This window comes from Phaethon aethereus (assembly GCF_964289735.1).
Source record: "Phaethon aethereus genome assembly, chromosome: 2".
Lineage (NCBI taxonomy): Eukaryota > Metazoa > Chordata > Aves > Phaethontiformes > Phaethontidae > Phaethon > Phaethon aethereus.
Window position 1 is genome coordinate 125,929,398 of NC_138582.1, and position 24,664 is coordinate 125,954,061.

Below are 24,664 nucleotides of genomic sequence, written 5' to 3' on the forward strand. Positions count from 1 at the left end.
TGAAAATCAAAATTTGCAAGATTAATTGTCTTATGAAGAAGATATGAACATGTAGGAAAAAAGTTGTCCAACAAATATTATTTGGTGCATAACAGGATTACAGTGCTGTAGGTAATCCAGATGAGGATCTCTTTTTAAAAGGATGTTAAGTCATTGATTGATTCTTTATTCTTAAACATAATCACTTCCATGGTTAGTCTCTAATATTTTTTCTGAAGGCTTACACAGGCTATACTGCAACATAAACATAGATGCCCTCTGTTTCAGGTTACATGCATTTTTTTCCTATTCTTCAAACTACAAGCCTTCCTTTTTCTTCTTAAATCTCTTATGTTACCTGGTCCTCGTCTCTCCTATATTATGTTTACCCCTAAGTATGATCACAGGTCAGAGGTAAACACATCTGCAGTATAGGAAAAGGAATCTTTCTGAGCTGGTTCTTTAAGGATGAAAAGACCTCCATTCCCAGAGATACTGCTGCAAAACATTAACAAAAAAAGCATTAGTAAAGCTCTCAAAATAGTGAATATCCGGATAATGTGCTTGCCTCCAGATGCCTGGCAGATTGGTTTTCTTGGGAAGGAAAAAGGTTGCAGACCTATTTGTCACTGAAGATACAGGTTTTGTGATTATTTTCTTTGCTTGCATTATCTGTGTGTCAGCCTGTCTATATTTATGAAGTGTTAGTAGCGAGATGCTTTTCTGCTTTGCTTACCTGCTTCACAGTGAAGGAAGGATCTCCTAAAAGGAGCTAGATATTACTTGGTTCAGTAGATGAGACTGCTGTTACGTGTTGTATCCAGTTAATCTTGTGAGAGAGAGAGAGATTGCTCACATTGCCACACTTTGATCCTTGCACTTGTCCCTAGCTGGAGAGATTTTCTGAACATCCAATGTGCTTAGCATATTCAATTAAAAAAAGCCAAACAACAAACCACAAAATACATGTGTATATATTATCCATACACAAAACCCCAAGATGTTTTAATCGTTGATAGTCCTAATTTGAAGAATTTTATTTTCTCTGGAGACCTGAATTACCAAACACAAATAACAAATTTGTCGAGAAATAGATTTCTTGGCAGTTTGTAGACATTCTTTTGTGATGTGAGGTTTTTCTACCAGATACTCTATGGTTTGACCTATCAGTGATGAACAATGTATCTAGGAGTATGTAAAAGCTTTGACCCCACTCTCTCACACCCCAAACCCAGATGCAGCGGTTACTTATCTATCCAAATACATATGCCTGGATTATTTTTCTTGCTACACATAGTTTAAGGTAAGTAGAAAATCTGCCTGTTATGCCATTTTTCCTTCATCCAGTTGGATGAAAGAGAAACTGTCTTGCTGATTGGATCTATAGGTAGATGACAGAGGCAAAGAAAAAAGTGATATTTTTGCTTGTCATAGTGTTGTTGTGTCTAAGACACAGTGTGCACACTTTTTAATTGTAAAATCCTTTTAATTTGATTGCCATCCTCTGTTGCTTGCTTTGGTGTTTTAAAAGTTATCTTAACTTTAATTTCAGTTCATCATTGTTATATCTAAGTTATGATGATTGAATGCTAGGAAAAGTGTGACTGGGGGCTTTGGAGGGGGTGGATTCCCCCTGGAGGTGGTAGACTTTTTGCGTTTTAATACTATGGCAGAAATTTTCCCAGCAATTAAAGCAAAATCTAGTGACAGGCAGTGGAAGAGTCAGCACCTGGGAAATATTCAGAGTAAATAAAGAAAATGAGCTGAGCCACCTATTTTGCTACCTTTAAGAGACCTTTTTCATGATGAAATTGAGATGTATGGGCTGTAGTAAGTTTTGCTTTCTAAATTCTTCATTTAAGCTCTGCTTTGGTTCTGACCTCGTTAAGTCTCATTTTAAAACAAAACAAACCTTTAACTCTGGGGAGCCTTAAGTCTGTTTGAAAGTGACTGGAACTTTGGGATCCAGGTGCCCACATTATAGTGGGTGTATGGGATGTTGGTGTGTTTGAGGTCTTACGTGTGATCTACTCTTTCTTTGCAATGATGAGTCACAGGGCTACCAGGAGCAAAGCATAAGTAAGACTCCAGTAAGATGGAGGCCAGGGCTCAAGCAATGACCTGAGTTCACTCTACCACTGCTTTTCAAACCCTCTTTTTTCCCTTACTCTGATTTCATTGTGTAATGGTGTGGTGGTAAATGCTGAGAAGAGTGTTTTCAATTTTGTTTTATTTGACCTGTTCTTCAAGAGTAGAAAAGCTTATATAAAGAGATACAGGAGCTTGTTGGATATAAAAAAAAAAAGTGTTGCTACCTTATAGTTAAGCTTAAAGTGACTAACATGTAAATGACAATGCATTTGGAAATTAGGGGAGAAGTGCATGCATGATGATGATAATTTCAGTCTTTACAGTGTGTTTGAAGTAAATGTTTGAGTTTGGTTTGTTTCAAGATTTAGGTTGAAGTAAACAGAAATCTTTTATTTAATTTCTATTAATTTCAATTTTCTTTGTGGGAATTACTCATTTTGCAGCATGCTAATATGCTAGTCTGTATATAAAATAGTTTAATAAGTACAACTTAGTGGACAAGCTACATTTGAAATTCAAATCACTGCTAATGAGGGATAGGTGCAGTAAGCTTGCATGTTTTTCTATCAGGTGCATGCCACAGCTGGTAGTAAATGCAATTAAATATTTTGAAGGTGTACATGCTGGAAGAAGTGAAGACTGCAGGTTAGTGCAGTTTTGTTGATTCTGATACAGTGACAAGTCCTGCAAGAAGCTAACAGCTCATTATCTATTACTACTTTTGGGGTATTAATACTGTATCTACTTTACAAAGAGAATTCTAATTTTGGTACTGAGACTGGTGAAAATCTTATGGGGCCAATTTGTCACATTAGCGTAAAGGTGCTAAAGCTCTCTGACCTTACAGAGTTATATTTAAACTTACACCCACAGAAAACCTGTTTGCAAGCTCTCGTTACACAAGTGCAAGTGTAAATGATGCCTGCAAACCTATATCATTAACGGAAGGAATCTGAAAATCAAAATGAAGCCTTTGATTTTTATGTGTGCTAGTAGAACTAATTGTAATTAGATGACTGTACAGAAAATATGGCAATCTTTGCCTAGTCTGAAAATGCTAATTCCGTTTAATGTTGCTTCTGAACAAGCCTTGCAAGCAATTTATTCCATCTTTCTCTCAATGCAGAAATGTTTCATACAGTCTTACTTATTTAGTATCTTTTGCAATTTTTTTTGAATGTAGAAAGACTTACGGACTAATTCCCTTGGAATATTATTAAATGATGTCTTTTTATCCAGATGTTTTAAGTTCCTAAGATTCATCCTCTTGTTCCTGACTACAGTCCTTTTTGTACTCCATTAAAACTTTTTCATGCATTAATGAAAATTCTTTAGAGTATTTTGGTGCAACTGTATGAAGAATTGCCTTGTGAGTCCTATACAAGTCCTCAGTGTGTCCCTGTCAGGATACACATAGTCTCTGCTCATTACTATGACTGAGAGAAGGCTGAGTTATGCAATGCCTTCTTTGCCTCAGTCTTTACTGGTGACATCAGCCTTCAGGAATCCCAGACCTCTGAGATCAGAGGGAAAGTCTGGAGGGAGACTTTATCCTTGGTGGAGGAGGACAAGGTTAGGCAGCGCTTAAGCTGGGGCCTGATGGAGGGTATTGGCCGATGTCATTGCAAGGCAACCATCTATTGTCTTTAAAGGGTCATGGTGTTTGGGAGAGATTCATGAAGACTGGAAGAATGCAAATGTCACTCCTATTTTCAAGAAGGGCAAGAAGAAACATCTGGGGAACTGCAGGTTGGTCAGCCTTTCCTCAACCCCTGGGAAGGCAGTGGAGCAACTAACCCTGGAAAGCATTTCAAAACACATGAAGGACAAGAAGGTGATGTGGAGTATTAGGCATGGATTTACAAAGGGGGACTCATGCTTAATCAACATGATAGCCCTCTACAATGAAGTGACTAGCTTGGCGTAAGTAAGGTCAGCAGTGGATGTTGTTTGCCTTGACCTTGGTAAGGTTTTTGACCCTGTCTCCCATAACATCCTCGTAGACAAGCTGACAGAGTATGGCTTAGATAAGTGGGCAATGAGGTAGAGTAAAAACTGTCTGAATGGCCAGGCCCAGCGAGTTGTGATCACTGGTACAAGGTCCAGTTGGAAGGCAGTCACTAGTGGCATACCCCAGGGGTCAATACTGGGGCCAGTACTGTGCAACATTTTCATTAACAACCTGGATGATGGGTCAGAGTGCACCCTTGGCAAGTTTGTAGATCTTAAAAAAACTGGGAGGAGTGGCCGATGAGCCAAAAGGTTGTGCTGCCGTTGAGAAGGACCTTGGCAGGCTGGACAGAGAGGAATCTCATCAAGTTCAACAAAGGGAAATGCAACGTCCTGCATCTGGGGATATCTGAGGCTAAGCCCCTGCACCAGTACAGGCTGGGGGCCAACTGGCTGGAAAGCAGTTCTGCAGAGAAGACCTTGGGGTGTTGGTGGGCAGCAAGCTGACAGTGAGCCAGCCATGCAGTCTTGTGGCAAAGGTGGCCAACAACATCCTGGGCTGCATTAGGAAGAGCGTTCTCAGCAGGTGGAGGGAGGTCATCCTTCCCCTCTACTTGGCAGAGGTGAGGTCACATCTGCTGTGTTGTGTGCAGTTCTGGGCTCCCCAGTGCAAGAGAGACATGGACTTACTGGGGTGAGTCCAGCACGGATCCACAAAGACGATGAAGGTTCTGAAGCATCATTCACATGAGGAGAAGCTGAGAGAGCTGGGACTGTTCAGCCTGGAGAAGAGAAGACTTTGGGGGGGATCTTATCTATGTAGATAAATACCTGATGGGAGGGAGTGAAGAACAGGGAGCTGGAGTTTTCTCAGTAGTGCCCAGTGACAGGACAAGAGGCAATAGGTACATGAAAGTAAATCTGAACATCAGAAAGGACTATTTTGCTGTGTAGATAGTCAAACACTGGCACAGGTTGCCCAAAGAGGTTGTGGAGTCTGTCCTTGGAGATACTGAAAACCTAGCTGGACTCGGTCCTTGGCAACTGGTTCTAGGTGTCCCTGCTTGAGCAGAGTGCAGGACAAGAGGTCCATTCCAGCCTAAATGATACTGTGATTCTGTATATTGCTTTGTCTCTGCCATGACAAATAAACAAGATGAGGTCTATGTCATGCTTGACAGTACTGTTGCACGATATGGTTTGTGAAGTATATTGTAAAACTGAGCTCTGAGCCTTATAAATAAACTTATTATCTAAAAATTAATTTGCGGCACAGCAGTTAATTTGAAAAATTAACTTGTGGAAGAGGCTTTGGAAGAATGGAGGCAGGTTTGCCCTTTGACAGAAACATAGCTTTTAACTCTGTGATTCTGTCCCAGGCTTGTAGAAGTATCTTCTTCCTGAAGACTTTTTTTTTAAATGCAGAATGTTTCCTTGAGAAACAATTTCTTTCCATTACAGGTTTCATCTGTTAAAAAAGAATCAGCATGTTTTTTGATGAAGACTGCTGACTAGAACATCCGTTTTGTATCCCAGCAGATAACCTCTCTAAATTAATTGATACCAGTTCTAATAAAGTGACCTGTTTAAAACAGATCTCTGCCAGCGTGTGTTTTCATATCTTCAGTCTTTAAACTTTGAAGTGAATCCCTTTGAGGGATTCCTAGAAATGATCTGTTGTTTTCCATTTGGATTTTTCTGAAAAACCCTGGTGCTTCAGCCCAATGTCAGAAACTCATTTTGATTAAAATTATTTTAAATATAAGCCCCTTTTGGTGCTTATTTGTAGCTGGTTCAGTATTTGATTCTCAGGGGTAGCACCCAAGCCTAGCTGTGCTGTTCATTCCCAGGCTGAGCTGCACACAACTCAATAGATTTTACATCATGCTTTGACCACACAGGAATGGAGCAAATCACTGCTTTCCTAGTTCAGCCTTGCAATTATTTGGGGCGGGCGGGGGAATGCGGAGGGATGTAATAATGTATGTCTGTATCTGAAAATTCAGAAAAGCTGCCATTAAAGGATAATCACTCAACATAATCTTTTGCATGTTACTGTATGCTTACATATCAGTTACTACTAAACCGCATACTATTTCTGTGGAAAGAAAAAGAATTAAAAACCCGATTGGACTTTTATGATGCTTTAAAGATAAGAGTAGCTTTGTATTTTGTGGCTGTATGTCCACACACCCTGTGTTGTGCTTACGTGGTTGTGTTTTTTTGTTGTTGTGGTTTTGTTTTGTGTTTGGTTTTGTTTTTTAATGAAAATATGCATTACTTGGAAAAGAAATGTCTGTTGTCTGTGCTCTTAAAAAGTAATTCAGTGATTAACTAGAACAGCTAATGAGAAGAGAGGAAAATACAGAAAGGATATTGCTGAAGATGGCTGCTGTCCAGTTCCTGTGACATAAATTGTAGACTGCTACTTAAGTTCTTATTTTCTTGGAAAGTGAGAAAAGATGCAGACAACTCATGTCATTCTACATGCACTGAAGGTCATTAGTATGTTGATAACTCTACTACTAGAGTTGTGGGATTTCTTTTTACATTTTTTGGTGCCCATGCACATGTTCTTAAAATAAGAGATAGTTGAGATAATTAAAATTATGGTCCTTACTGCAGAATGGTCATTCAACATGCTTGATCCTAGTGTTACACTGTAGTTATCCTCCCTGATGAGCGTAAACTCTTTGGTTTAAAGCAATGCAAACACTGCTTTCCTAAGCACTTAAACTGTTCATGGGGTTGCTTGCCCTCACTGTGCACGTTTTGTAAAGTAGCAATGAGAGGCAGTTGCTATTTCGTTAGTACCACTTTGGGAAACATGGAAAACCTAATACCTATTTTAGCAGGAAAGAAGGAAGGATTTCTGTCTCTGGCTGAATGTGCAATCTTCAGGCAAAGAAGAAAATTCTTAGTATCTGATACGGTCTGTGAACTTGTCGATGTGCAACTGGTTTATTTTCTGATGCTGTTAACAGCTAAAGTTTACACAGCTGTTAAGTGTTCACTTGAAAGCTTATTCCTACTAGCGTGTTGTCTCTCTGTCACGCTCCTGCACGCTCAGGCACACGCGTGCTCCCTCCCTGCTGCACCTGGAGAACAGCCCACCAGGATATCCTTTGGGAAACAGCAGCACCATTTCCCAGTTGGAGCTGTGTGCAGTTAAGCTCACTGATCTCGATGCCATGTGACTAGAGACGCAAGGAGCAGATTGACATCCGGCACGCACCCTCCAACCTGTCAGATAGCCAAAAGAAAAAAAGAAAAAAAGAGGGGGTGGGAGTGAGGAGGGGAGGTTCCCTTGCTTTTTTTCTTCCTAGCGCTATTAATTCCTGCTGGAGCTTGTTTGCCGCGAGCTCGGTTCATGGCAGTAACAGAAGCAGCAGTGCTTATTTGGTAGCTCAGTGCTCTCAATGAGGTCAAGCTGGATCAAAGGGAAACCTCCTGTGGAAGCATCTACTGTAAGTTCTGCTGCTGCTTTTTCCGCGCTCCCTCCAAATGAATTGTAGGCTTTATGTCTCTCTGATAATTTTGTATGAGGTTGTCAGATTTTATGTTAATTGAACTTGTCAGTAAGGCATCAGTTGGATAATAATGCTGTGCATTTCGGGAGGAAAGGGCTTATTGTTCTATCCTTTTATTTTCTGAGGGAGGAAGAAAGTGTGGTTTTGTCCTTTTGAAAAGCTCCAAGCTGTTGAGGTTACAGCTCACCAGCCTCTGTTTTATGTAATCTACATATACTACTTTCTAAATAAAGTAATTGTAAAGCGTCTTTCAAATGTTCTTGGATTTCACCAAGTAGCTATTATTTTGGGAATAGCTACCTAAACATTTATTTAATTAAAAAATAAAAAAAGAGAAAAAAGGGGAGAGAGAGAAAGAGAAAACACTTTATTAAAATCCTGGAAACATCTGTAGTAATTAAATGTCAGAGACACTGTCCTTACACAGGCTGCTGTTCACCTGAGGGGTCATTCAGAAATATTTCTTTGAAACCTAATTCTGAGTATCAGTTGCCTTTAATGAAACTTCAGTTGCAAAGACTTTCACGGTGAGATGAAAAATTTCTCATTTTATGTAATGAACTAACTGTTTCTGTAGAAATGCTATTTAGTGTGAAGGAGTGCTAACTTTTGCAGGTAGGATTGTCTAATGTACAGTATGGAATCCTTGGGGAATAAAATGCTGGGCTGTATATTTTTCAGCTACATAACTCAACTTTTTTTTCCTTTTTTTTAAAGTACAAAAAGCTTACCTGAATACATATTTGTAAGGTTTGCAGAGTGGTTTCAATGGATTGAACAAAATAACTACCACCTGTTTGGATTATTGTTAGGAATATATTGTAAACTCTGCAGAGAAATAAAATATCACAAGTCATTATCCCTTTCTGCTGTAAAGTTCCTCTTGAAGGGGGATGGCATGGTGCCTCTTTCTTGATCTTCAGCTTGTATGTCTGGAAACTGGGCAGTATTGGCATGGTTGCTCTGTGAAGCAGCGTAGTGTTGCAAATGTCATAAAGACTCGTGGCATTGCCTTACCCCGCAAATCTAATGTCTTCTGATTGTTTTTTTTTTTCCAAAGGTGTGTACTTTAATTATGGTCGTCTTTTTAACTCCTTCAGTTAATAGTCTTGACTTCCTTAGATATCTAACTTGGAAGTTGAATAGAGGAAAGGAAAAAAAAAATAGTGTGAAATCAGGTCATGCAACATCTAGGTATGAAGTATGAATATTTGCTGGAAGGATTTTTGAAACAAACTCATGAAGACTCATTTTCAACTGTTTACTTCTATTTATTAAATAGAAGATCTGTTACTTTAATATGCTGTGATTTTTGTCTGGCATCGCTGAAATATAAATATGAGAAGATAATGTGTAAATTAGCACCTGATACTTACCACTTTTGTTCTGAGGATAGGATCAAAATGCTGTATGAACCCATCACTGGATTTTTTACATTTTGATTTTGTGTCTTCCTGGTTTTAACAGAAGCTGTCTTTGATGCCATTAAGACAGCTCCATTTTTAAACATACATAGTGGAAAAAAAACATGCTGTATCTTTTTGTCCAGATGGTGATGTTTCTTTTCATTTCAGAATTCAGCTTCTGAGTTGATCCTAGTTGAAGATGAAATGACAGATACTGAAGATAATGAAGAGGAGGATTTAGGAGTCATGGATGATCAACGTAGTGTAATTCTCCATCTCATCTCTCAGCTCAAACTTGGCATGGACCTTACCAGGGTATGGACACCCTATCTCTTTTATAATTGTTCATTATTTTTTCTTCTTCTCATCCTTCTCTGTGTGTGTGTGCGCACACATGTCGTTCCTGTGAGCATGTTTTGCCCCTGTGGACAAGGAAATTTGCCTCTTTATGAAGGTGTGGTTCCAGAGAGCTATGGAGTGTGGTCTCCTAGTAGGCAGGTTTTCATACAAAGTGATAAGGTTAGGAATTGGAGGGCGGTGTTGGGGGGAAGGGAAAGAAAAGAGAAGAAAAACAAACACACACCCACCCCACTCCCCCCCACCTCCCCACCCCCGCAACTCTTCCTTATTTTTTGTAAGTCTTTCAAAGCAACCATACGTTGTGTATGTATCCCACATGTATGTTAAGTCAGTGTGCACTGAGTGTTTGAGGAACAATAATGGCAATTATATCGATGAACGAGATGTGTGCTCCAGTTACTGCTTCGTGGATTGGATTCCATTTAATTACTTGGCAGCTTCAAAAACACCATGATGGTGAAGAAACTAGAATCTTCAATGTGTCACTGTTCTTGTCTGTGCTAAGCAGATCACCAGTTTAACCTTCTGTGCATCCTTCTGGTACTAGAACCAGTATTGTTATTGAGCATATCCATACTGATAGGATCAGAGAAGTTATGGTGTCTGAGAAATTTGCCATAAATCCTTAGAGCTTTGGAAATGAAGTAGATGTTCTGGAAGCAGGGAATGCGTCTTTGAATAAGTCCTACATTCCAGTGAAAGCTTCTTATGAGGTTTAATAAATAATCAAGTGGCTTTTTATAAAGATATGGAATACCCTTTCCTTCCACAAAGGTTTTCTGCTTAAAAAAACCCAAATGAAACCACTATAACCCACTTCCCACAAATAAGAATTGCTCATTCTGACACACCCTCCACAAATAAAAAAAAGTTTGGAATGACCAGAGAATTTCCCTTGTGCTTTGATTTGAAGTAGCTCTGCAGGAGATTCTTCTCCTGGGCATTTTGACATTCTGAAGAGTTCATCTGCTCTCCTTTTGATCTTGCATATTAATCAAAATATATTTTTACTACCACTTTCTTACAAAATAAGGCTTTCTTAATACAGTCTTTTCTGCTTCCTCTGGAACAATTGACTGTATTTAAAAATACTTACATTTTTAAGACTGAGCAATCCTGTAATCTGTTGCTAAGTATAGCTATTGAATAGCTGCACAGAAATTAATTTTTTCTAAAAAAAATTAATTTTCTTTTGTTCTAAATTTTTTCTTTTGTTCTAAATAGAACAAAAGTTTCATCATTTAATTTGTGAATAATTTATACCTGTCACTTCTTAGTATGTCTGGGGTTATGTACAATTCATTTTTGGTTTTGTTTTTCTTATAGTCCTCAATTTTTCATAGCTCTTTGTTTTTTGTATGTTGGTTTGCTAAGGCTGTCTGAGTCCATAATATTTAAGCTACACTAAGATTCCTTATCTGTTGTTCTTGTGTCTTCAAAGCATTTTGTCTTTGGTAATGAATAAGATGTTTCTTCCCTGATTTCCAGTGTCATCTTTTTGTCATGGCAGAGGAGGCAAAACACCAAAGACACACAGTTAATGTAAATAAGAGAAATTACTGTAAATAAGGACAGTGTAGATACTTATAAGAAAAGTAGGAAGGTAAATATATATGATAACCTATTTCTTACATAGTGTTCTTAGAGCACAGTTTTTGAGGACAGTGATGAATACTATCAGATCTATGGTATGGTGAAATACTAGCATGCATGATGTATGTATATAATACCCACAGTCTGAAAAGAGGAACAGGCATATGGCAGTTATATCTAGCTCTGGTCTGCGTGATGCATGAATACACATATGATGAGTATTAATGAGACATGCCACATGTGCACATCACTTTTCTGACCATTTTAAGGACAAAAAAAAAAATTAGAAGACAGCTGGCTGCTTTTTTTTTATTAACTTTGCTTACTGGCATGAGGCCCTTAGGGCCACAGATGTGTGATGATAAAGCTTGGTTTGTTGGCTGCACGTCTTCTAATTTTTCGTTATTCCTCTGAAAGTCAGATAGCCTTGATGCTAGTCAGCTGCTGCTGGAGGTGGTTGTGGCACAGTAGTTGCTAATATGAGAGGATGTTTTATATGTTTCCATTTTCCTGTACCTTCTTCCATAGGGTTGTTTCTTTGGTTCATTTTGTGAGCTATGGATTGTAACGTAATACACATGTGAACAAACAGCTTTTCTGAGCCCTTGGTGGCTTTGGGTTGTGGATGCATAATCATTACCTTTATGTACCATATCAGAGGAAACAGCATCTTTTCCTTTTCCTATGGGGTGATTGCTTATGTTAGTCTTGGCCTTGCCTGCGCTGACATCAATTTCCCACAGTGATAATAGCCACATTTAACGTAGCAGAGGTGCTTCACTGCTGAAATGTGTCATGCTGCCGTGCCTTTTAATGAGGAGTTAAACAGTAAAAATCTACCGTGAAGGAAAACACCCGCAATGAAGTATTAAATCTGCATGGGGATTTGCTAGAACAGGCTAGACTCTGTGGTGGCCAAATAGACTTTAATAGCTGCTAGAGAGAGTTGGGTGGAGGAGCAGTTCACAGCAGCAGAACATAGTACAAAACTGATGCTTCGGACTGGGTGAGGATTTGAAACCTCATTTAAAATTGGAATTGCTGGGGAAAAAAAGGGTTTCTAAATTGTTTGTTCTTCGGGCTTTTAAAAAACGAAAAACAGCGCCAAAGAACACTGACAGCCTGATAAATTTGTGGGCAAATGGCATTTAATGGATTGCAATTAATGCTAACAGTTTGTACAGATGGGTGATCGCTCCCCTGCATTCTCTCACCTTCCCTACACAGTTAATATGTGCTAAAAATAAAGGGCTGCCATTCTGTGTGAAAGGGCTGCCAGTAATTCTACAGAATATCAACCTGCTGTAAATTAATATTGTAGTATGTTCACAATGTCATAAATTTTTAATTTGCTTGTCAATACACTTTAACCTTGCAATTTAAAAATGTGTGATAAAAATAGCTTGTTTTATTCCCACAGTGACATAGATGACAGTGGAAAGCTTTTGTACCTCTAAGAGAAGGACATCTCAGCATGCAGTACCTTGGTCAGATTTCTGAAAAAAATAGGGAATGGTGCTGACACCCATGATTTGCCTCAACAGTAAATAGTAGCGGGTTAAGTATCTCTGTTTTTAAGAAGTCATGCTCTCACTTTCCTCAGTTCCATTCGGTTCTAATTAAGTATAGGTGAATTCAAACCTAGGGGATTATGATCAAGCTTTAAACCAATATGCTCTTTTTAACCTCAGTGAAAATGGATGAATGCCCATTAAACCCCTTTTCATGTGAAGCCTGAGAAGGAATAAGAACTGAGATTATTCTAACATTTTAGAATGCCATCAGGAGATTTTTTTGCTTCAGACTTCAGCAACTTGGTATTTATTCTAGAGAGATTCTTTTGTCCATTTCATTGTCATGCCAGCTTTTTCTCAGAGGAAAAAAATTAGGCAGTTTTGACTTCTTATGCAATTACAAAAAAAACCCCAATTTGTTCTAGCCCAGTCCAAAACCAATATAAAGAACATAGGTCCTAAGTGTATTTTTCTAGACAGTGCATTCTGTTTGGCTGCAGAAGAGTTGAAAACCTCATTCCTTTGGAAGCTAGTGTACTAGCACAAGTGCATGACAGTACAACGCTGGCAAAAAGAATGCTGTATGCTTCCAAATTTGTTTATTTCTGTTTTGCTTATTTCTGCAGAAATCAAGATTGGGCCAATTAAAAAAAAATGACTCACTTTTTTTTTTCTTTTTGACTATGTTAGTGTGTGGTGTTGTTGCATATTGAACCTTTGAAGTTATGAGGTTATTTAGTAAAAGGCAGTGTTTTCTAGGCATATTTTGTAATGCTGGAGTTGTGTAAGCTTTCAAATTCTCATCTTTTTCATATGTAGTTCTGCCTCCTTTTGTGGAAACAATTCAGTTATTCTGCGTTTTGCAGTGGATCCTTTCCTGCTACAATTAAGGGTGTAGTTTCCATTTTAGTTGGACCTTTAAAGCAAAATCATTTGAGCTTGGAGTTCAAGCTTTATTCAGATTTTAAATTGATTCCTGAAACTGAATAATAAGAGTCCAGTGATTCGTAACATCTTATTTAGTGGCTGTGTTAAGTATGTAGCTGCAAAACGCACAGCTAATACTTGAGAGAGTAGATATGAGGACTATATGATTAAGTCAACAGAATGAAACCACAGCAGCCTTAATGTTGTACCATAAAATTTGCATCATCTTAAATATGGTCTGTAGTTTTTATTCTCCTCCATTTGTGCTAATAAAGGTCACTCTTTTTAGAGACACACACTTGGACATAAGAAGATGCAGTGTGCTGTTTATTCAAATGAGTTTCTCTGCCCTTTCAAGTCTGTACAGTGAACTCATGATAGTCACTGCGAGTATTTCTAGACAGAAGTGATGGGGTTGTTTTTTCTATGTTTTGCTGTCGGTTTCCCCTTTGATAACCTGATCTTTGACTGTACAATTTATATTAAAATGAAATCCTGTATTGAGGGTCAATAATGCTGAATTACATTTTTTTAAGATTATATCGGATAATGAATATTTAGTCAAAATGAGAATGCTGCAAGTAAGACAGAATTGTTAAAGAGCTAAGAGTACCCTAAGAAAATCTACTGCTTTTTCACTTTGCCTTCCAAAGTTTTAGATTTCACTTTTATAAACCAATCTCCTCAGCCCCTCGCTATCACACCACCATGGAGACTGTAGGCTGTCTTTAGCACTCAGTAGTTTGCCACGCATAGTGTAAAATTTAGGTCCTGCATCTTTTGGGGCCTCATTAGGTTGGTAACAGAGACAACGTAGAGTCCTCAAGGCTTACAGAGTCAAGTTAGAGCAATATTACAGATGGAACTTTGCTTGATTTATAGCTAAGCTTGTAAAAATTATTAGCCTATAAAAGACTCCATGTGTGTAAATAATAAACAGAAGGAGAATGAGCATGTATGTTACCAAATGGAGCAGTGATCTTTTTTTGTAGTTGTGGTATGTTGGCTTACTGTGTAGCTGTTAAGACTGCATTTAAACTGTTGTGACTGGAATTTTTTTCCATGTTTACAAGTTTTCTTTGAAAAGAACTAAATGATGAACAGAGGTTTGACAGCTTCTATTTCATTATCCATGGGATCCAAAAAGGCTGTAGTGTGCTTCGGTCCCACTTAGAACAGCAAGCCTGGGCAGCAGGGGGGAAAGCAAATGCGTTTTATTGAAGGGTGGCTCCCTGCCTGCTGTAAATAACCCTTGCTTTTGGGAAAGGGAAGAAGTAAATGCAATGAAGAATTTAAAGAGGAAAGCAGAAGAATTACTTGAAAAGTGGACAGATGTTGGTCTGCATCTGGCATCCTTGAGACACTTTGATTCTAGACAAATCTGTGTGTGCCAGAATTTCCTTGTTGGTCACGCAGGAGCAAACTCTGAGCTCCCCTGGGATGGTCCTGCACAAGTTGTGGAGCATGGGGGAGAAGGAAGGGAGATAAATGAATTATTTTAGGTCCTGTAGCCCTTGTCTGACTTGCAGTGCACTCCAGAATGATTCATTGAAAACTTTGAACGAAGTGTTACCCCATCTGCATTGCTAGATGACCCACTCAAGACTGCAGCCACGTCACTGAGGTCTGGCTCCCTCCAGTGCAGACTGCCTAACGCTCAGTCCCAGACTTTTTTCTGGACCCCCTGGAGCCTCTCTAGTCCTAGGTCATTAATGTAAGAGTTTGTGCAGTTTTTGTTTGTTTCAACTTGCCCAAAATAAGGTGAAGGCACGCAGGGGCCCACCACAGCAGCATGGTACAGTCTCAAGCTTTGGGGGTGAAGGAAGGCGTAGGTGTGGCAAGGGATTTGACTTGGGAGGTGGGAAGGGACATGACACGTACAATGACAGTGTAGGGCAGGAGGAGTCCAACTGGGAGTGTTTTCTTGCCTATAGCCTCTTGGGAATAGTCCTTGGCATGGTTTTATCCCTGGAAGCACACCTGAGATTTTGGTTTTGGTTGGATCTAGCTAGCTCGGTTTGTTAGAGGCTGGAAGGGACCTAACACGTATGCAGTGGGTAGTCAAGGGCCCAGGACTGAAGTTGGGAGCCCAGATGTTTGGCAGATTGGGTAGATGTACCCCTTACGCTCTCCACCTCTTACAAGTTGGTGATGTGTGTGTTTACATAAATTACTCATCTTCTAGTGGTTTGGGAGGGTGTGCCCCTCCGTTTTTGGAGGGTTGTGATTAGTTGGGTTTGTTGATGTTTGATGTAAATTAATTTACATCGAAGTATGTTTTTATGTCCTGTAAACAGGGAGAACAATGGTGGGTTTGTTAACTGAGAGGAGAGGAAAAGGCAGATTTCCACCTGAGTGGAACAGCCCATCCCTGTTGTGTGAGCTGCTGTTGAGAATCATGAAATAAGCAGCAGCAGCCTGCATGGCTATCAAGGCCGCTGCTTTTTCCTTCCCTCACTATTTACACTGCAAAGAAAACGAAATCGCTGTGGTAGGGGAGGAAAATACGCTGTCCCAAAACTTGGGAGGGCCAGAATTGAAGCTCTCTTAACTGTTGTCCCCCCCACCCTTTCCCCTGTGGTAGTGTGATCATGGGGAAATCATATCTGCCTTTGTCTGCTTTGCATACAGGTAGTGCTTCCAACATTTATTTTGGAGAAAAGATCCCTGCTGGAGATGTATGCAAATTTCATGGCCCATCCAGACCTGTTTTTGTCAATTGCAGCTGGAGCCACTCCCGAGGAAAGAATTATCTGCTTTGTGGAGTATTATCTAACAGCTTTTCACGAAGGCCGAAAGGGAGCGGTTGCCAAGAAGCCCTATAACCCTATAATTGGTGAAACGTTTCATTGCTCGTGGGATGTGCCTAAAGATAAAGTGAAAGCATTCAGAACTAACGGTGCCTCCACGGTTGCGAAGGACCCAACCAAGGAGTTTGGCCAGGACCAGTCCACGTGCTACAAGCTGAGGTTTGTAGCTGAACAAGTATCCCATCATCCACCGGTATCTTGCTTTTACTGTGAGTGCAAAGAGAAGAAAATGTGTGTGAACGCTCACGTATGGACGAAAAGCAAGTTTATGGGCATGTCAATAGGTGTTTCTATGGTAGGTGAAGGTAAGAAATGTGCTTTTATTTTGTTTTTTTGAACTAATGTTGTGGGTGTCAACACAACAGAAATCCAGATATTTTCCTGTTTGCTCTCCCTCTGACCTTTCATTTGAACCTTGTGGCTACTTGCTTTTGTGAAGTTTGGAATTAAAACTGTAGGGTTCATATAACTTTTTTTCTGTCCAGACAGAATGTGAGGCACACATTACATACATAAATGTATGCTTATATTTATGTGAGTCTGCTACCACAGCTACTACACTTCACCTATAATTAAGTTGCAGTAGCAAATGGCTACTGATAGCATATTCTGTATGAACATTTTTATTGTCTTGCTCGCTTTTAAAGTAATATGTGATTTGGTATGGGACAGTTTCACAACTGGAGCAAAGCAATAGGAAAAACCATGTTTTTACTTAAGTCTAACATTCTTTTTTCATAGTTTCTGCAAAGAATCATGGTTTCTGTAGTGTTTACAAAGTTGAGTATTATCTCAAGCTTTATAGAAAGTCACATAGTCGAGGTATAAATTGTGGTTTGCTGTATGATACATGTACAGTCTGCTTTGTGATAAGTCATTGCTCAACATGAATTCAGAAATAAAGGGAATTATAGCAAATTCTTAATGGATGATCTGAACTGATAAACACACCTATACCAGTGTCATTACTGACTGCTAATGTATTGATTTAATGTTTCTAAGCAATTTAGTCTGTCCCTTTTGCCATTTGAGGGTAATTTCCTGTGTATTGTTTTTAGTGTTTTGTCTTAACTAGTTTGCAGACTGTAGTCTCAGAAGTACCAGGACAACTTACAGGAAATGCTTCTTTTTGTCATCATTATGTTAAGTACTGTGATATTAAAGGTCGTAAAAAAGCAGAGTGGGAAATGTAGTGATTTGGTTTTGCTTATTAATAATAACAACAAAACAGTTATGGAGAAAACATACAGATGTGTTCTGCTATTTCTACTAGCTAGAACTAAAGAACAAACTCAAACAGTACGAAGGGCTACAGTAGCTTCTTTTCTGATGGCAATATAGTCCTTTTTTTATTTGTGTAGAAGAGCCATGAAACTTCCTTACTGCTGGATTTGAAATTGTTGTGATAGCTGAAGTCTATAACAGCACTGCTGTTTCCTTCTTGCTATGATTTAGGTATTTTGCTTTTAATACAGAGTTAAGGAAGTTGGGAAGGGAGTGTCAGAAGGGAAATTGGTTCTTCTGTCTTGTCTCCTGACTGTGCTACTGCCAACCTGAGTCATTGGTTTAACTTGCTGCATTTTTCCGGTACATACTCGTTTCTAGTACTGTTTTTCTCAGTGGAGAGTGCTATTTAATGGAAATGAAAATAAACACAAAGTCACTTATGATTATGTAGGAGTAGGGAAATTTCTTTTTCTTGTTGCTAGCACACACAGTTCCCTGGGATTGAGGGTGTCTACTGTGGGGATTATTTAAGACTTCAAAGTTCTGATGTGTCCCAGTTTTGAGACAGAAAGGGTCTAGGAATTAACCACGTCACTACCCCAAGGCTTGTTTAATGTGTGTTTGTGAGAATAAGTTCTCCCCTATCCTTTTTTTTTCTCCATGATCCTGGAGATAACCCAGGAGTGGAGGCAGGCTTTGGGGAACATCTGCAATGGCGAACTCTTTTATCATTGCAAGGTTTGCTGCCATCTTTATGATGGCCTTTTTGGGAGAAAGTTTGGGTTTACCAATTTATAGATGTCATTTGTCTTTTTTGTTCATGTAAGCAGTGCAGAAGTGTGCAGCTTCAGGGTAACAGCATTTCTGGAAAGTGATGGAGACACTCCAGTGCAGCTCAAGCATTTCTGTTGCATATTGAGGGCTGGCAGTAGGCAGCAAGAAGTTGTACCACTGAAGCCTTTTTGCTACCTGAAAACAGCCAGCTTAAACCTTCAGCCTCAGTTTAAAATGTTTGCTTCTCAGTGCAGTTTCTTCACTCAAAACTACACCTTCTTCAAAAATTTTTAAAATTTCTTTTAGTCCCAGGGAAGTCTTCCTATTTAAGTTGGTGTGCAGATTTCTCAAGCTGCACAAAAACTAGAATCTACTGCAGATGTTTTTCGCACATGCTGCATAAGTATAAATTCTCTGTTAGATTGAGGTCAGCGTGAGTACTGGGGAATGGGTTGCTGAACCAAGAAAAACTAGCCGCTGGACTTAGTGTGGAAAAACAATGTTTGTATTTACATGTCTGGTAATGCAGAGCGTAATAATTTTTTAATGTGAAATATAATTTGGAGATTTTCTCTGTATTCAAGGACATTTTATGCATTGCAGCATTTCGAATGGAGTGAGTTAGTCTAGCAGAGTAGATCGAGGAAAGACATGCTGTTAGTCAGAAGGTATGTGAAGGTAGTTAAGATAGGTAGAAACTAAACATAGCTGCTAGGAGAAGCTTTCTGACAACGAGGTTGGCTGATGAGGTTGTAGATCTTATTTTAAACTGTTAAAAGCAGATAAAGCAAATTGCTCAGGAATGATTCAAGTATGACTGATCCTGCTTTTGATAAGAGATAAAGCAACATCTCATGGATCATAGAAATCCCTGGGTTTTGTTTGTTTCTTTTTTTGCTACTGTGCATTGGATGACCAAACTAATCGTGTGTTATTGTTGATTTTTGTTTTGTCTTGTCCCTCCCTCCTTTTGTTTCCATTATGAGCATTCAGCCCTTTTTTTTTGGCTGTTGCTGCAGTTTACTTATGTACATGTGGGTGCCTTTGACTTTTTGTTAGATCAGTAAGGATTTTAGGTTCTGCATGATGCTCCTTGAAAGGCAGTTTCCTTGAGATCTCTGATATACCTATGTCCATTCTGAGACTTCATTTAAATCATTCTGGTGTTGGTATAGTAGCTTCATTATACTGTGCATTCTTTCAGTACTATTTGATGTATGTAGGAAGAAGAAAATGCCTTCCAAACAGAGCATTGGAGAGCCACTAATTGTGTTAATGTTTTTAATGTGTTAATGTTTTGGATAATTCAGTGGTAGGAAGTGACCATCTTGTTCTAGTTCAGATATTTATCAGAACAATTTTATTTGACCTGTAGCTTAGTTGTGGCCTTAGTGTTGAATACAAACAACTGTGATTTGTTTTGAAACTTTGTTCTCTACTGAATAGTTTTGTGTGTGGCCTTCAAACAATTCAATGAAGCTTTTTCTACTGCAGTTGGCTATTTACAGAAATAAAGTAGTATTTTGACCTATATTGTGTAAGGAATATGCTGGTAATGTTTCTATGGTGCTTTTGAAGTGGTTTGTTTTTTTTTAACTTGTCACAATGTCCTTAGATGTATAGAGCATGTTGCTTTTTATGCTTTGTTGTTAGAAGCAGCAGTGGATATGCTGAAATAGGATGTCATGGAAGTACAAAGGCTTCTATAAGAACTTAAAGAACTAGGGGATTTGAGGACAGTATGGTCCTGTCATACAAAGGGTACAGCTCACTATCTTAATTGTACAGTTTTTAGTTTGTTGCACCTCAAAGTGACTATGGTTCCCCCCCCCCCGGTGATTTTTGTTTGTTGGTTCAAAGTATCAGTTGCAGAGATGCAGAACAAGTAGGAAGGCACTGCTGGAAAACCATGTAAGAAGCTGTTTTATATGCTAGCCCTTCATCTGTGGTTATGAGGGGTCTAAATCTGGCTTGCTAATGAAATGTCCCAACTTTTTCTTCACTATATAATAAAACCCCATTCTTCAGAGTACTCAGCATTGAGTTTCCTCATGAGGAAGCTACCCTGAATAGAAGAGAGGGTGTTTTGCATAAAAGAATTCATGTTGGTGTTCAGTCCGTAATTCTGGTTAATGTTAATTATGTACTAATGAGAGACTGAGGGAGGGGAAGAGGGTGTAATGAATAGAATCATATTAAGATTTAAATTAGCAAGGAATGGGAGAGTCAGTGTAAATATTTAATGTTTTTTACATGGTCCAAAGAATCTTCAAACAGATAGTGGTTGGTGGGGTAAGGATGCTTTAGTGGAGAAGGCTGTGGTGAGCACACTTCAGTGTGGGCTGTGCATGTTCTTTTCTGCTCTTGGGTTTTCTTGCAAAGCAGCAAAATCCAACAAAAAGTGTCAGCTTTGATTCATGGGTTAATTTTGCAGAGAGAATAAAGTACGTTTAAGTGGATCGCTCTGTACTATCAAGTGGCTAGTTATGTCGTCTGTTTTCATTCCTGCTATTTTAAATGTTTTAAAAACTACTGAGGTATAGGTTTCCAAAAATTATTTTTTAAATTGAAATCAATCTTGAAAAGATTTGATAAGCAGGGAAAAGGCTCAGTGCTCTTTCCAGGGTAAATCTAAATGAAAGCCATGAATGTTTTCTCTCTCAATTTTTCTGTTCAAGTATATGTATGTGTTTATAGGCCTATAATTTCTATTCCTGAGGCATTAGTGACCTTTTAATTTACCAGTCCCAAAGATTGACTGCTCCATGCAACTGGAGCTACCAAATATTTCCCTAGTACTAATTTTTGTATTAATACGTTTTTATCCCAGGGTTTCAGAACAGTTTCCATGTGCCATAGTACTCATTATTTAATTTGGCAAATGGCTCCAGTCTGTGGAAAATGAGCGGTGCAGTGTTTATGGGATGATCAGAGCCCGGTTCTGGGATCTCGTGTTTTCCCGTGTGAACCTGCGGGGCTGGCGATGCACTACACCTGTGTGGGGTTGGTCCCAGGCATAACTTACTCCTGTTTGTGCGTGTTACAAATAATGCGGATGGTGTGAAGAGCCTGTTAAATTAGGAAACTGCCCTAGGCCGTTTGTGACCCATGTACCGTTTGTTGTTCGGATTGATCTCCATACAATCAGTGGGAAGCATTAAATTTCACACGCCTCTTCTGCTGCTTATTGATCCAGAGCCTCCTCTGGGTATTTTGTCAATATGTGTTACTGGAAAATCAATTCACAAAGCTGCAGCATCGGTGAGGAACATGTGCTAGTCAACAGGAGAAGTTATATGCCACGAACATCACTTCCTTTAATGCAGGCTGAGGAATCGTGGAAAGGAGCATGACTGTGAATACGTTGCTTAGTCAAAAGCAGGAGTAAATGGTGTTGAGGACATTTCAAGGGGGAATTTCAAAGTACCACATTTGTTTATAAAAAATTCACCCTTCTCTGGGGATTTTTTTTTTCCCCCTAATAAACTAGATTATTAAATCCACTGCTCTCCCAGAGTACTTATCTGGTGCATTCTTCTATGCATGAATAGCTGCCTATAAATACTTAAGATTTTTTTTAAAAGAAATCTGCAGTTTCCAAAATAATTCTTTGATGTGAGAGGAGGAAACATTACTGAAAATGGGAGAATTTTCTGCAACTTTTCATGTATATTTACTTACAGCCATTTTAAAACTAAAAATGGATAATCCCTTGCAGTGAGGAAGCAAGGGAAGAAAAATAGCCTGCGTATTTTCCAGCAGATAGTTTTAAAGGTCAGTCACAACGTAATGATACTTATAAGCAGATGTTAAAAGTACACAACACTTTAAAAAATAATTGTTAGATTAATAATTGTTTTTCTTCCTTTAATTTCTCAAGATTTAAACCCAGCAGGGCAGAGCATGAATTCAAATTGTCATAGCAGTTACAAATGGTGATTCTGGGTGTTATTTTTGGCTTCATCTTCCCTAGGAGAGCATGGGTCTCAGTTCGGACATGGTGGTGCAGCTACAGTCTTCATGGTGCTTCAGTTAAATGAGGTTTTGCATGTGGACTCTGCAAACAAAGGAATGCAAAACGAACAGTCACGTTAATGCTAAAAGTAGTATCAAATTGTGGATATTTCAAATCTTCCCTTTATTCTTTTGTAGGTTATAATTATTGAGCTGGAGTCCTATTTCAAGTGAGATAGCACTTCATTAAAAATGTATTTATTCAGGTGTTTAAGGAATTCAAAAAATATGCTACCAGATGCTAAAAATACTGCCAAGAGAGCTGCGTTCAGTTTTTAATATCTAACCTTCTGTGGTGGTTAAATATTTACATTGAAGGTCACTGCTGTTATTTGCTGTTCACTTTTCAGTGTGCTTGGCAGCATTCATTAGAGCTCTGCATCCCTCCCACTCGAGTCTGGAGGAAAAAAGCTGTCGATCCCATCAGAGACACAAAAGCAAACCTATACTAACCCAGGAGGAAATTGTGTTTATCATGGCAGTTTCCTCATGTGGGGACACGCGGTGGCGGTCAGAGGAGGATGGCTGGGCCTGGGGAAGTAGGAGGCTCTGGAGAAGCTCGCATGAAGGTGTGGTTCATAAATACAGTGAGGTTCTCCCCTAGTAGTGAGCACCACACCTGCCCGCTGTACTGCTATTAGACCTTTGGTCTTTAAACAAACCCCCAAAGCCAATCACAAAAACACAACAAAAAAAGCCTCAAAACTGTCATGTTGGAAGCCGATGCTTTCAGGCAGACTGTGCTTTTTGACTGTCTGACGATTATGTCTGTGCTTAGACCATTAAGACTGGGGAAACGTGACCTCATTGCTAGTACGGCAGGCCATTGCATGCAGCTGGTGGCTGCTGCTGCATGTCTGTTGCCTGTAACTGTAATGGAGAAGGTGGAGAAGAAATGGGAAGAGGAGGAGAACGGAAAGCTGACAGACTTGAGTCTAAAACCCGTTGTAGGTCCATGTGGAAAATGCCAGACTGCAGACTGAAAGGTTTCCCTTCTGTGTTTGATCAGTACCCATTACCTTTCCTTGATCCTTTTTGAATATCATCATCTAGTTAAGAGGCTTCTTGGTTGTTCTTTATTAATTTGACATTATTATAGCATCCATTTAGTGACTTTGATAAGCAGAGTCATCTTTTTGAGTAAAAGTTCTTCCTGGCTGCATGTCCTGGGTGAGCTGGGTACTTGAACCTTCCTACAATGTGTTCAGCGTGGTTTTACCTGCAGGTATGGAACCGAGGAAGCTTGAGGCAAAATATGTGTGTGTTCCACCTGTGTCCTGGCTGTTCCCTGCTGGTGAGGGTTCAGCGAATGACACGAGGAACTTGTGACTTGCCGAGGCAGAATGATTAAAGGTCCTTTTAAGACATTGCTTTTTCTGTGTTTGTGCTTTTGCACTCTCCAGCTCATTTGTGTCAAACTTGCTGGAGTAGAAGCACTGGCTGTGTTGTTGCTGGCAAGCTGAGGTTATAGAAGTCCTGAGAAAAACTGCATGAAACTATTCTAATTTGCAAAAGATGTTTTCCTGTGGAACAGTTTCAGAAGGCAGAAGTGAGAAGTTGCAGAGCTTCCTGTGGCTGTGTTTAGTTCTGTTATTTGGACCCAACATTTAAGAAAGTGATTCTGTTAGAACTCTGTGCTTTTAAATTCTGAATGTTATTTACGTTTGTGTTTTCATACAAAGTTAAGGACATCTTTTTATGTTGACAGTAGTAGTGCCTTGTCCCTGTTTAGTGCTTTTTCACCATTATGTGTCAGATCACTTTGCAAAATCAGTGCCGTTATTCCCTTAAACAGATAGACAAACTAATCAACGCCAATGTGTTCTTCCCTTGTCTGTCCCAGAGTGGAGGCAAATTGGCTGAAGCTCCTCTTGTTTCTAAACGGACACTATTACTATGTCAAGATAATTTTCCTGTTTCCGCTCCCCCCCCCCCAATATTTCTGGGTTCTGAGCGCTGCCTGTGATGGGTTATTTTCAATCCCTGTTGTGAAAAATTATTTTCAAAGCTGTAATTTTTGCCTTTAGGCAGTTATTAAATGGAACACAAAAGAGTGTAAAACTCTAATCAAAAATACGTGATCTAATTCTGTGTGCGAAGTTTAGGGTGCTCTTCACCTGGTCTTCTGTCCTGTTCCTTGTCATCCTGAAGACATAACTATGGTGGGGATAAATGTGCATCATTAACCCCGGGGGAAGCTAAGATCTGATCAGACAGGCAACTTGCTTTGCCGTTCCAAATAATCGTGAAAAATTAGTGCTACTGCATGTTGTGGTTTTTAGTTAAAACCCCATAATACTGAGGGTGGAGGAACCTTTACAGAATGAAATAGAATTGCCAGTATTTTTCTCTGCATGGCAGAGACATTGGTCTTGGTGGTAATAGAGCAGTGGCCCTGGTGGCCCCTTGCTGATTATGAAAGACTTTCGCAAAGGCTGTGTGGGAAACCAGGCATTTGGAAATGAAGGAGCAAACTTCTAGGAAATTTC

The 24,664-nt window shown here is 39.3% G+C and overlaps 1 protein-coding gene across 1 annotated transcript in view; it reads left to right on the plus strand.

Annotated features, from left to right (window-relative positions):
* OSBPL10 (oxysterol binding protein like 10) overlaps positions 1-24,664 on the plus strand; it is a gene marked incomplete at its 3' end in the record, with an annotated part of 112,328 nt that overhangs the window by 82,758 nt on the left and 4,906 nt on the right. Inside the window, exons 7-8 of the mRNA XM_082015385.1 lie at positions 9,125-9,271; positions 15,982-16,465. Of these exons, the coding sequence (XP_081871511.1) occupies positions 9,125-9,271; positions 15,982-16,465 (631 nt within the window). The remainder of the gene's footprint in view (positions 1-9,124; positions 9,272-15,981; positions 16,466-24,664) is intronic.